The 14,189-nt window shown below is 37.8% G+C and overlaps 1 protein-coding gene across 2 annotated transcripts in view; it reads right to left on the reverse strand.

Annotated features, from left to right (window-relative positions):
• Nucleotides 1-14,189, reverse strand: part of LOC122424280 (programmed cell death 6 interacting protein) — a 67,153-nt gene that overhangs the window by 13,293 nt on the left and 39,671 nt on the right. For both annotated transcript variants that reach the window (XM_043441897.1, XM_043441896.1), the window contains exons 9-12: nt 13,011-13,134; nt 7,078-7,255; nt 1,925-2,036; nt 908-1,077 (exon numbers count right to left, since the gene is read on the reverse strand). In XM_043441897.1, the coding sequence (XP_043297832.1) occupies nt 908-1,077; nt 1,925-2,036; nt 7,078-7,255; nt 13,011-13,134 (584 nt within the window). The remainder of the gene's footprint in view (nt 1-907; nt 1,078-1,924; nt 2,037-7,077; nt 7,256-13,010; nt 13,135-14,189) is intronic.

Here is a 14,189-nt window from a genome sequence, read left to right on the forward strand (position 1 = left end):
CCACTGTTCTCATAATGTGCCAATGTCCTAAGACGCCTCCTAGGCGACGGGCTCCAAATGCTGGAACGTTCAGTATTCTGTCACCTAAAGCCCTCAAACTTCTCAGTTCCTACCAGGTATTCCAGTTATCTTTGTGTATGTCTCCTCTTCACCTGCTTGTGAGTGGAGAGGAAGGGCTGGCCATCGTGTGTACCGAGCACAGTGCCTTACACAGTAGATACCTATCCATTAAGTCCTGACTGAATGCATACATGAAATGCTTCTCGGCAAAGACAAATAAGAAACGACAATGATAACTTCTGAGAACTATCGTCACAGGAGATACACCTTTTCAAGAAGTATCTCTTGCCCTTTGGCTTACTTTCCCGTGTACTTCAAGGCCCCCATCTCACCTCACAGTGATCAGTCACACCCATCCCCTTAGGGTCTCAGCCAATCACGCTCCCATGAGCCTGTAACCAGTAGAAACATCATGCCAATGTGATCCACTTATTAACATGCACACCTTGACAACCCTCCCTTCAGAGGTAGTCCCAGGGGAATATGATATAAGGTGGCATATAGAAAGGTGTAAGAAACAAAGAGTCTGTGGTCAGAGGAGCATCTCGCCAATCCACTCCTTTCACCTCAAGGAAGTGCCTTTACTTCCAAGCTGCTCCCTCTTATCAAATTTGAATTAAAGACTGAATATATACAGTACCGAGTTCATAGAGAAAGCAATTCAATAAATGGATAGTAATATAACGTTTACACAGTGTATATATATCATGTTGCTCTAAACACAACCACCCTCAATATATATCATCATTTTAAAAAAAAAAAAAAGTAAGAAAAAAACTGGGCAATTCATTGTATGTAATAGTTTTCAGAAGCGGCTGACCACACACATCCAAACGCACATCCTCACCTCACTGCCCTGCATTGTCTTCGCCGGGTTAGCAGAAGGGATGGCGGCGTTCAGCTCCGGCTCCGGCTTACACAGAAGCGCGATGGTGTCTCGGTGAGCCTGGTAACGCTCTTTCACCTGTCCATCTGCTTGCACAGCTTTATCCAGGACGGTTCTGAAGTTGTTCCCCTCTGTGGAAGAAGAAAGGAACGTTACCAGGCCGCAACAATGATTTTAACGGTAAAGTACACAAGCTGGCTGTACTCTCCGTTTTGCTCTCCAATTTCACTTGTCTCCCTGCCAGCCCCAAAGCACGAGATGCCAGAAACTGAGCCCCTGTCGGCCATGGCATCACCAGTGGCAGAAAAATGACAGAATCGACTGTAAAGCAAAGCAGTTATAACCTTAAACACCTCTGTGGTTACAGTCCACTAAATAAAAGCCAACTGACATTAATCTTCTTCTACAACTCATGAAGACAGACAGATAACATCCACTCCAAAAACTGTTACAACTTACTTCAAAAATGTTCCTGTCTCAAAGGATCACTCTTTAAATTTGACTTATAAGAAATGCAGATATATTTTTAGAAAAATCACAATAGTATTAAATACTTTTTACAGAGAAATAAAGCAAGTCTAGATATTGTTTATCTGAACAAGCACAAAATCTTTATAATCAAAGTCTTAAAAATAATAATTTGGCTTCAGGTAAATTTTAAAACTCATCTTTTACTACCTGGTAGTATCACTACTAAATGAAATGAAATCACAATTCCATATACTTATACAATATCTCATTTATCTTTTTTTACAATATGCAGAAAACTTGGAACAGGAAGTAAGAGTTACAGGATCATTTTAATTTTCACTTTCTTAAGAACCTGAACTTACCATAATGAACATCCTTATTTTTTATCTTACAGGAAACTGAAGAAAAACACCTGGATTTTCATATGTAGCCTAATTCAATCAAGCAAAAATTGTGGATACAAAATGAGAACTTACTCAAGTGAAAGTCATTTAGGGACATTTTTACCTGTTCTTAAAGGCTTATAAAGTTCATTGGATGGCGTCCTTTGCCAACGCTCCTTGAATTTTGCCCTTAAATCATTGTCAGTCGCTTCTTCTTCATCCAACAACCTTAATGACTTTTAAAAAGGAGGCAAAGCAACAGTGAAATATCATTTCTGGTATAAGAAACTTTAAAACATTTTTAAAATGATCATACTCAATATAGGTGAGAATTAGTGAGCTGGGACTACTCCTACAGTACTGGTTAGAATATAAATTAGTACAATAATTTCCACTGCAGAAATCCAAGTCATGATATACTTAACAAAACATCTTGTAAAATTTAAGGCTAAATTAGCCATTACCTTACTCAGTAAAATTAAGATGACTAAGAGATTATGTACATCCATATACCAAAACTACTTTTAAACGAAGATTTTTTTTAAGATTAAATAAACAGAAAGCCTTTAGAACTTTGAAGCCATTTAAAAAAAAAAAGAAAAAACTGATTAACTCATACAAATAAAAGATTTAGACGTCAACCCAATACAACAAACTGAAAATTAACATTAAAAAAAAAGCCTTTCGAACGCAGAGCTGAGAAGACAAGATAGTAGAGGCAGAAACGTAAGAAAGTGCTAATCCACCAATGGACTCAAGTGCTAGAGTCAATGGTACCTGTTAATGCCTGACAGTTTAGAGCAGAGATCTACAAACTTTGTGTCAAATGTCAGAGTAAATATTTTAGGCTTGTGGACTACAGTCTCACATATTCTTTTTTTTTTTTAATAACAATTTTCTAAAAGCGGTAAAAATCATCTTTAATTAGTGAACCATATAAAACAGGCCACAAGGTGGAGCTGGCCTACTGTCCACAGTTCACCAACTACACATTCTCTATGTGCATTTAACGGGAGACGAGAAACACAGGCGGGGCTAATATGAGTAGGAGATCAGATCAAAGGCACTATGTTCCCTGAAACGGGGGCTTCCAAATGGATGACACTCAGTGGATGAGTATTTAAAGGGAAACTGACCAACTGAAGGGAATTTGCCCATCTGAACCCTGGCTCTATATGGAAAAGAAAAGAAGTATCACCTTAAGATTCTTACCAAAAGCCTGAAGTTAGGACTGAAAATGACTACCTGTATGACACAAACTCCTAAAATGAACTTTAGAATAAAAGATTAACCACACATATACATACACACAAAAACCCTCCAAAAAAGTTTTAAAATACAGGAAACACACAAACAAAAACACCGAAATAAGAGGAAACAAACCGGTATGAGAAAAAAAATCAGGAAAAAACAACAAATCACAGAACCAAACCACAAAGACCCTGAGGTAAGATAAAGAACATAAACTAAACATATTTAATATGTTTTAGAGTAAAAGTATGACAGGAGAAAGAAAATGAGAAGAACTGAAAAAGAGCCAGATAAAATTTGTGGAAATGAAAGAAATTACAAAATTAGGAAGCTAATGGATAGTTAAAACACTGCTGGGATATAACTGAAGAGAACTAGTGAACTGGAAGACAGACCAGAAGAAATCAGGCACAAGGAAGCACAGAGCAACAGAAAACACAAGCGGCTAGAAGACCCAGAAAATAAACCGAGAAGACACAACATCAGAGGTGGAGAAAGACATAATAATGAAAATTGGGAAAAAGCAATATTCAAAGAAGTGAAAACTAAGAACTTTCCAGGATGGATCAAAGACACAATTTCTCAAATTCACTGAATACAATGGAATATCAAGCAACTTAAATGAAAGGAAAACCCATACCCCGACACATCATAATAAATTATAAAAAAGAAAAGTAAGTATACAACTTTCATGCTGTTAAAAAGGGGAAAAAATAAAAAATGGAGGGAACTCAATAAAACCATAAAAAGTGAGGGTGAGGAGGAACCAAAGAAAGAAAACAGAGAGAAGTCAAAACAGTAAGACAAGTCTTGTAGAAAAATATGGTTCCAAATATATGAATAATGACAGCTAATATATATGGATTTAGCCCTCCACAAAGAGATATTGTCAAGCTAAAAGTAAAGGAAAAATCTTATTACCATATGCTATTTACAAAAGACACAATCACAAAAACACACAAGTTGACAGTCAAACACACAAGAAAATTAGAGACCAGTATCCCTTATGAAGATAACTGCAAAATGCTCAACAAAATACTACCAAACCAAATCTAGCAGCACATTAAAAGAATTCTATACCATGACAAAGTGGGCTAACCTAGGAATGCAAGGGTGGTTCACACTGAAGAATCAGTTAATGTAATGCTCCGTATTAGTAGAATGAAGGGAGAAAGTCCATGTGATTATCTTGAGATACAGAAAAAATATTTGACAAAATCTAACACCCTTTTATGATAAAAGCACTCAACAAATTAAGAACGGAAAGGAACTTCCTCAATCTGAGAACAGCCATCTATGAAAAACTTAACAGCTTAACGGGAAAAACTGGAAGGTTTCCCCTAAGATAACGATCAAGAAAAGTTGTGGCCTCTCACTGCTTCAAACCGGGATTGAACTGGGTGGTGCAATTAGAGTAAGAAATAAAGGGCATCCAAAAGTGCAAAGGAAGAACTACCTCTAGGTGCAAATGATATGACTTTTTATATGAAAAATCCTAAGCAATCCATAACATAACTACTAGAGATAATAAACAAATTTAGTAGAGTTGCAAAAAACAATATCAACACACAAAATCAGCTGTGTTTCTATACTCTAGCAATTAAGAATCCAAATAGGAAATTAAGATAATTCCATTATAGTAGCATCAAAAAGAAAATAAGAATCAGTTTCATCAAGGAAGTAAAATACTTGTACAGTGAAAAGTGTAAAACACTGCTGAAAGAAATGGAAAGACAGCCTCCGTCCATAGACTGGAAGTTGTAATACTGTTAAAGATCAGCAAAATATTCCTCAAATCGATCTAAACATTCAATACAATCCTCTTTAAAGTCTTACTAATTTTAGGATTTTCTACATATAAGGTCAAATCAAATCATAGTAAGATATCACTTCATAGCCACAAGGATGGCTTTTTTTTTTTTTAAAGACAATTATAAGGGTTAGCAAGGATGTGGAGAAATTTGGAACCTTCATACACTGTTGGTAAAACATAAAAGGGCACAGCTACCTTTGCAAACCAGTTTCACAGTTCCTCAAAAAGTTAACACAATATTACTGTACAACCCAGCAATTTCACTCCTGTGTATATAACCCAAGAGAACTGAAAACAGGAGTTCAAACATAGCCTGTTCACAAATAACAGCATTATTCTGAATAAGGAAAAAGTGGAAACATCCCAAGTGTCTATCCCTGATGAATGGGCAAATAAAATACTTAATGATACATCCACACAATGGAATATTTAGCCACAGAAAGAAATGAAGTACTGACACATGCTGTGGCATGAATGAACCTTGAAAAGTTGCTCAGTGAGAAAGGCAAACTTCAAAGGCATGACTCCACTTATCTGCAATGTCCAGAATGAATAAATCTACACAAACAGAAGTCAGATTTGTAGTTGCCAAGAACAAGGGGAACGGGAGAAAGAGGAGTGACCGTTAACCAGTACAGGCTTTCTTTTGGAGGTGATGAAAATGTCCCAGAATTAGATTGTGTTGGTGCTCACGCAATATTGTGAATGTGCTAAAAACCACTGGTGTCCACTTAAAAGAGGTCAAAATGGTGAAATTTTATGTTCTGTGAATTTTACCTCAAAAAAAAGAAAAAAAGACACACGTAAGATAAATGTAGGTGATTTATGAAAAGAACCAATTAAACATCCTTATTCTGGAAATGAAAAGTATGGGGGGGAATGCAATAGAAAGGCTGAAGAACACAAAAGGCAGAGCTAAATAGCCAATTAATGAGCTGGAAGGCTAGCCTCAGACAGTCTCCCACATAGAGAAAAAGCAGCAGAAATGTTAAGAGATGCGAAGAACTGACTCGGAAGCACCACCATCAGTCTAACAGGAATTCATCAGGAGAGAATGGAGAAAAAAGAATAACTGAAGAAACAGAGCCCATGAATCTAAGATGGAAAGGGTCCAACAGATACCAAACAAGATAAATTTATCATTTAAAAAATAAATTAGTGGACACTTCAAATTATCTGAAAACCAAGACTAGAATTAAATTTGCTACCAGAGACATAAACACTCAAAAATAGTATCAGCTTCACAACTTACTATCTTACTTAAAATGAGACTACAAATACATCCAAGAGAATAATGAATCTAACTCATAAGGCTGTTAGGAAGATAAAATAAATAAAAATACCTCATAAGAGAGGCAGACAACAGACATACCATACACACTAATAAAGCCAGTTTTTCCTTAATTATGAGATGAACTTTTTTCACATTAATATTTGTTTTATTTTAGTTAAGCCCTTAAGTAACCCTGGAAGGTATATATTCTCATTCCCAAGGTTCACACTGTCCTACTATGTAAGTACTCTGTCTTTGCCCCAAAGTATTTGGAAACAGTGTAAATACAACTTCCTCTGATATAGTTAACTGAAAGACTGAAACACCATGGATTAAGCATTGATAACAGAAGTCACCTAAAAGACTCCCAAACTGTCAAAAACCAAAATAACCAGTCTGAATACATTTAAAGAAACAAATGTATCAATTAGTAGAAAGAGGTGAAAGCACCTTAAAAGCAGCATAACACTGGCAAATAGTTGACTTTAGCTAACAAACTTTAGTGCTACATTCCTATTGATAAAATGCCCTTTCCACCTAAAGATGAGTATGGTGGGCTTAGAAAACATATGACGGCCAACTTCCTCAGTCTGATTCCTTGTTCACCAGAGACTGAATCTTTCACAAGAAAAAAAAGTCCTTAATAATGAAAAAGTCTGAACAGTTTGTGACAGTAATTTCTCACAGTATACCAGTTTCACACAATGGTCATGTGAGTTTCATTAATGCGCACTTACATACCCTTAAGACATATGAACCCATTTTCACTCAGAATTCCTCTTGACGCTGAAGGGCAGACTATGGGCCACAACAAATTCACCTGAATGATGAGCGCTACCTTGTGAAACCACAGAAGAAACCTCCTGTCCCAATCCCTGCTGGACACCAAGGGGCCAAAGAGTATTTTATTTACCTGAAAAGCAAATCTCTTAAAACGTACCTCATCGAGGATTTCTCTATTTCTTTGCAGAAGTTCAGGTAGCTCTTTGATCAACTGATCAACAGTCTGGATGCCTCCCTGTTCAATCACAGATGTGGACTTGGTCAATATAGACTGAGGTACGGTATCTCCAGATATATCTTCAATTGCTGCTGGAAGATTAAGGGAAGCTAACACCCTGAAAAAATGAGATATTATGTCATCTAAAGGTCTAATCCATCTTTCAAACACTAGCAGCAGACTTATCACTCCAAAGTGGATAAGCGCTGCAAATGGAAACATAAAGCAAACCCAAAGGAAAAACAGAAAATCAGGAATTGATAAAATTAAACAAAAACTCATTAGAGGATTAAATTAAGTTCACAGTTCAGAACCGAGAGCCAAAAAGTAAATAAGTTACCTTAAAAAATACTAGATACCTTTGGCTCACCGGTTAAACTTTACTTCTTTCACTCTAAGTAATTAAAAGTCAGAAATTCTATTTTAAAAATGCGATCTTTTATCACACTCCTGATTGTTATACTGTCAGTGACAAAAGAGAAATAATACACAAAATAGTTATCATTTCACATCAGTCAGTCGCTCACGTGTCCGACTCTGTGACCCCATGCATTGCAGCACGCCAGGCCTCCCTGTCCATCACCAACTCCTGGAGTTTACTCAAACTCATGTCCATCGAGTCGGTGATGCCACCCAACCATCTCATCCTCTGTCGTCCCCTTCTCCTCCTGCCTTCAATCTTTCCCAGCATCAGGTTCTTTTCTAGTGAGTCAGTTCTTCACATCAGGTGGCCAGAGTTTTGGAGTTTCAACTTCAGCATCAGTCCTTCCAATAAATACTCAGGACTGACTGGTTGTCTCTCCTTGCAGTCCAAGGGACTCTCTCAATAGTCTTCTCCAACACCACAGTTCAAAAGCATCAATTCTTCAACACTCAGCTTTCTTTAAAGTCCAACTCTCACATCCATACATGACTACTGGAAAAACCATGGCTTTGACTAGACAGATCTTTGTTGGCAAAGTAATGTTTCTGCTTTTTAATAAGCTGTCTAGGTTGATCACAGCTTTCCTTCCAAGGAGCAAGTGTCTTTTAATTTCATGGCTGCAGTCACCATCCACAGTGATTTTGGAGCCCAGAAAAATAAAGTCAGCCACTGTTTCCACTTTTTCTCCATCTATTTCCCATGAACTGATGTCATGATCTTAGTTTTCTAAATGTTGAGTTTTAAGCTAGTTTTTTCACTCTCGTCTTTCACTTGCATCCAAAGGATCTTTAGATCTTCTTTGCTTTCTGCATATCTGAGGTTATTGATATTTCTCCCGGCAATCTTGATTCCAGCTTGTGCTTCATCCAGCCCAGCTTTTCTCCCGATATACTCTGCATGTAAGTTAAATATGCACAGTGACAATATATAGCCTTGATGTATTCCTTTCCCTATTTGGAACCAGTATTGTTCCATGTCCAGTTCTAACTGTTGCTTCCTGACCTGCATACAGATTTCTCAGGAGGCAGGTCAGATGGTCTGACATTCCCATCTCTTTAAGAATTTTCCATAGTTTGTTGTGATCCACACAGTCAAAGGCTTTGGCGTAGTCAATAAAGCAGAAATAGATGTTCCTCTAGAACTCTCTTGCTTTGTCAATGATCCAGTGGATGTTGGCAATTTGATCTCTGGTTCCTCTGCCTTTTCTAAATCCAGCTTGAACATCTGCAAGTTCACAGTTCACGTACTGTTGAAGTCTGGCTTGGAGAATTCTGAGCATTACTTTGCTAGCATGTGAGATGAATGCAATTGTGTGGTAGTTTGAACATTCTTTGGCATTGCCTTTGAGATTGGAATGAAAACTGACCTTTTCCAGTCCTGTCGCCACTGCCGAGTTTTCCAAATTTGCTGGCATATTGAGCGCAGCACTTTTCACAGATCAACTTTTAGGATTTGAAATAGCTCAACTGGAATTCCATCACCTCCACTAGCTTTGTTCGTAGTGTTGCTTCCTAAGGCCCACTTGACTTCGCATTCCAGGATGTCTGGCTCTAGGTTAGTGATCACACCACTGTGATTATCTGGGTTGTGAAGATCTTTTTTGTACAGTTCTTCTGTGTATTCTTGCCACCTCTTCTTAATATCTTCTGCTTCTGTTAGGTCCCTACCACTTCTGTCCTTATTGTGCCCATCTTTACATGAAATGTTCCCTTGCTATCTCTCATTTTCTTGAACAGATCTCTAGTCTTTCCCATTCTATTGTTTTCCTCTATTTCTTTGCACTGATCACTGAGGAAGACTTTCTTATCTCTCCTTGCTATTCTCTGAAACTCTGCATTCAAAGGGGTATATCTTTCCTTTTCTCCTTTGCCTTTCACTTCTCTTCTTTTCTCAGCTATTTGTAAGGCCTCCTCAGACAACCATTTTGCCTTTTTGCATTTTATTTTGTGGGATGGTCTTGATCACTGCCTCCTGTACAATGTCATGAACCTCCGTCCATAGTTCTTCAGGCACTCTCTCTATCAGATCTAGTCCCTTAAATCTATTTCTCACTTCCACTGTATAGTCATAAGGGATTTGATTTAGGTCATACATGAATGGTCTGGTGGTTTTCCCTACTTTCTTCACTTTAAGTCTAAATTTGACAATAAGGAATTCATGATCTGAGCCACAGTCAGCTCCCAATCTTGTTTTTACTGACTATATAGAGCTTCTCCATGTTTGGCTGCAAAGGATATAATGAATTTGATTTTGGTATTGACCATCTGGTGATGTCCATGTGTAGTCTTCTCTTTTGTTGTTGGAAGAGGGTGTTTGCTATGACCAATGCGTTCTCTTGGCAAAACTCTGTTAACCTTTGACCTGCTTCATTTTGTACTGCAAAGCCAAATTTTCCTGTTATTCCAGGTATCTCTTGATTTCCTACTTTTATATTCCAGTCCCCTATAATGAAAAGAGGCTCATCTTCTCCTGCAAGAACTCCAAAATTACAACTTGCTGCTGAACAACCGTCGAAAGAAGAATGTTAAGAGCCCACCAAAAAAGATACCCCACGTCTAAGGGCAAAGGAGAAGCCCCAGCAGGACGGTAGGAGGGGCAAAATCGCGTCTAGAATGAAACCCCATACCCACCAGACACACTCAGAGGGCTCAAACCAACCCTGTGCGCACCAGGACCCAGAGACTTACACCCGAACTTAAACAGGCCTGGGGAAACAGACTCTTGGAGGGTATAACAAAACCCTGTACACACCAGGACCCAGGAGAAAGGACCAGTGGCCCCATGAGAGACTGACCCAGACTTGCCCGCGAGTGTCCAGGAGCCGTCGCCAGCGGAGGCGTGGGTCAGCGGTGGCCGCTACAGGGTTGGGGGCGCTGAGCGTCGCAGTGCATGCAGGGGACCTTTTGAGGAGGTCACCATTATCTTCATTACCTCTACCATAGTTTGGCCTCAGGTCAAACAACAGGGAGGGACAGCCCCATCCATCAACAGAAAATTGGATTAAAGATTTACTGGGCATGGCCCCATCCATCAGAACAAGACCGAGTTTCTCCCTCAGTCTCTCCCAACAGGAAGCTTTCATAAGCCTCTTGTCCTTCTCCATCAGAGAGCAGACAGAATGAAAACCACAATCACAGAAGACTAACCAAACTGATCACATGGACCACAGAGTTGTTTAACTCAATGAAACTATGAGCCATGTCATGTAGGGCCACCCAAGACATGATGGAGAGTTCTGACTAAATGTGGTCCACTGGAGAAGGGAATAGCAAACCACTTCAGTATTCTTGCCCTGAGAACCCCACGAACAATATGAAAAGGCAAAAAGACAGGACACTGAAATATGAACTTCCCAGTTCAGGTGCCCAGTATGCTACTGGAAATTGGTAGAGAAATAACTCCAGAAACAATGAAGAGACGGAGCCAAAGCAAAAACAACACCCAGCTGTGGATGTGACCAGTGACGGAAGTAAAGCCCGATGCTGTAAAGAGCAATACTGCATAGGAACCTTGACTGTTACGTCCATGAACCAAGGCAAACTGCAAGTGGTCAAACAGGAGATGGCAAGAGTGAACATCAACATTTTAGGAACCAGTGAACTAAGATGGACTGGAATGGGTGAATTTAACTCAGATGACCTTATATCTACTACTGTGGACAAGAATCCGTTAGAAAAAATGGAGTAGCCCTCATAGTAAACAAAAGAGTCCGAAATACAGTACTTGGATGCAATCTCAAAAACCAGAGAACGATCTCGGTTCATTTCCAAGGCAAACCATTCAATATCACAGTAATCCAAGTCTATGCCCCGACCACTAATGCTAAAGAAGCTGAAGTTGAACAGTTCTATGAAGACCTACAAGACCTTCTAGAACACCGAATTTCACATCATCTAGGCATAATGTCAAGAGGACATAGTTGATGTACATATTAATACAAAATTTCCATTTGTTTTGTTTTGTGGCACAATAACTATTATTCTATTATTTCATTTACATAATGGGAGGAATATTAGGGTAAACTTATGCTGCCTTCCTGCTGGAAAAAGAATAATGAGGTCAAAACTTACTCATTCATCAAAATTAAAAACATGAAAAAGCAAACAAGACTAGGGGGAAAGAAAAACTCAGTAACATATTTGACAAAGGATTTACCTCTAGAATACCTAAAGAACTCTTTAAAGATTATTAAGAAGAAAAATGAGCAATAGATTTCAACACTTCACAAAAGACATGGCTAATAAGCACATGAAGAGTTGCTCAACATCATTAGTCACCAGGGGGAATGCAAACTAAACCACAATGAGACACTGCTACACACACACTAAAGCAGCTAAAATTAGAGAGACTGCCAATGCTAAGTTCTGACAAAGTGCCGGGAAAGTGCACTTCTCAACCAGAACGACGGCTCTGGAAAACCATCTGGCCGTTTCATGAGAAGTAAACATACACTAACCACACAATTCAACAATTCTGTAATCCTAGGTTATTTGCTCATGAGAAATAAAACCTGTCCACACAAAGATGTGGACACCAATGCTCATAACAACCAAAATGTCCATCAATAGGTAAAAGTAACAGACTATGTGACCATAAAAAGGAATACTACTAAGTAATAAAAAGGATCGAACTGATACATAAACCGTGATTATACCAAGTGAAAGAAGCCCAAGATATTTTTAATATATACTGTTACATGCTGTACATACTATACTATACATTATACATTACTATAACAATACCATACACTGTATATAACATACTATATATATGCAATGTACTATTTACTGTATACAAAACACTATAAAATCTACATATTGCATACACTATATTGATTACATTTATATTAAAATTATATAAAAGGTAAAACTAACCTATGGTGATAGGGAGCAGTTCAGATGTGGCTAGAGGGTCAAGAAGACACTGAACGGAAAGGCATGAGGGAATTTTTCTCAGGTAATAGAAATGTTCTCTATCTTGGTCATGGAGGGTAGTTACATGGCCACACACATTTATCAAAAACGACTATACACTTAAAATGGATTTATTTTGTAGTGTAAAATTACACTTAATATATTTTTTTAAAATGATAAATTATTTTGTCTTCAGTCCACCAAAAAGAAGAACTTGTTCAGAATACTGAATGTACCTCTGAACTTTAAAGTTCATTTCTACTTCTCATTTCCCTCAAATAAAGACCCCCAAAATACAAATCAGTGGCCACAAATTTTCACTTTGTTTCTGTAATTAAATTTCTTCTAATTATACCTGCTTTGTTGTTGGGGCTCAATAAATATAGTGTCCCCAAGAAAAGTATGTGTGTCTATATTTGCTACTTCAAATATCCTTAACATTCAGTTCTAAGCTCAGAAAAGTACAATGTTCATAAATAATCCATCAGGAAACATCAGAAATTCAGATAAATTTATGAAAGTTAAGCCCTACTTACCCATTTGCCAAAGTGGTGGCTTCTCTCATCTGAGCAATTGATCTGTTGACTAAATCAGCTTTCCTCTGATTATAGGCAGCCAAAGACTGCTGCACTGACACAGGAACCATCTTCTCAAACAGATCTAAAATGAGGAATCAATTTCAATAAAATTTTAAGAGAAAAACTCAAACTGTAAAGTGACTATTCATATCTCCTTCCCAATATTCACATTAAAAGTCTTTAAACATTTAAAGAACAAAACTAAATCTATTGAAAAGACAATGATAAAGAGAATTTTTAGATCACTGTATTCACGAGCAATGATAATGAAGGCTTTTACTCTGAACTTAAATTTTCTTAAAGATGTGTTTATCATTAAGTTTAAGGGATCTTTGGTGAAGAAGATATACACAAGAGAAAATACTCATTCATTGATAAAACTGACCACAGTACCATGGTGTGCAGCTCTACCACTTTCTGGCTCTGCAACCTTGAGCAAACGACTTAACCACCCTGCATCAGTATACTCAGCGGTCAAATGAGGGTAATAACCATACCTGTCTCATGTAGCTGCTGTGAGAAGTAAATGAACTAATATTTTAAAGTGCTTAAAAGAATTTCTGGCACATGGTAAACACTTTGAGCTTGTTAAACAGAAATAAGTACGTAGTCCCATGGTATCCTCAGGGGACTGGTTCCAGGACCCTCAGTGGGTACCAAACTCCAAGGATGCTCAAGTCTCTTACATAAAATGGCATAGTGTTTGCATATAACTTACACATATTCTCTCATATACTTTAAAACATTTCTAACTTATTTATAATACTTAACACAATGTAACTGCTATGTGAACCGTTGCCAGAGTATTGCAAATTCAAGTTTTGCTCTTTTGGGCACTTTCTGGAAATTTTTTTCTGTCAATATTTTCAGTCAGCAGTTGCTTTGAATTCAGGGCTGCGGAACCACAGATACAGACGGCCAACTATAAAATAACCATCCAATAACTTAGAAATATTAGGTCCCCAGGGTCTCACCTACCATGTATTGCACAAACCTACAATAGTCAAGGATATTATGACATTTTAACCATGACTCCAGAAGCTTATATGTTTAAGGTCATACTTATATGTATTTATTTTTAATACCAGAATCTTAAATAACAAATGTTAACAAAAAGACAAGTGCTCATTTAAGTCT

Source organism: Cervus canadensis, chromosome 22, assembly GCF_019320065.1.
Source record: "Cervus canadensis isolate Bull #8, Minnesota chromosome 22, ASM1932006v1, whole genome shotgun sequence".
Lineage (NCBI taxonomy): Eukaryota > Metazoa > Chordata > Mammalia > Artiodactyla > Cervidae > Cervus > Cervus canadensis.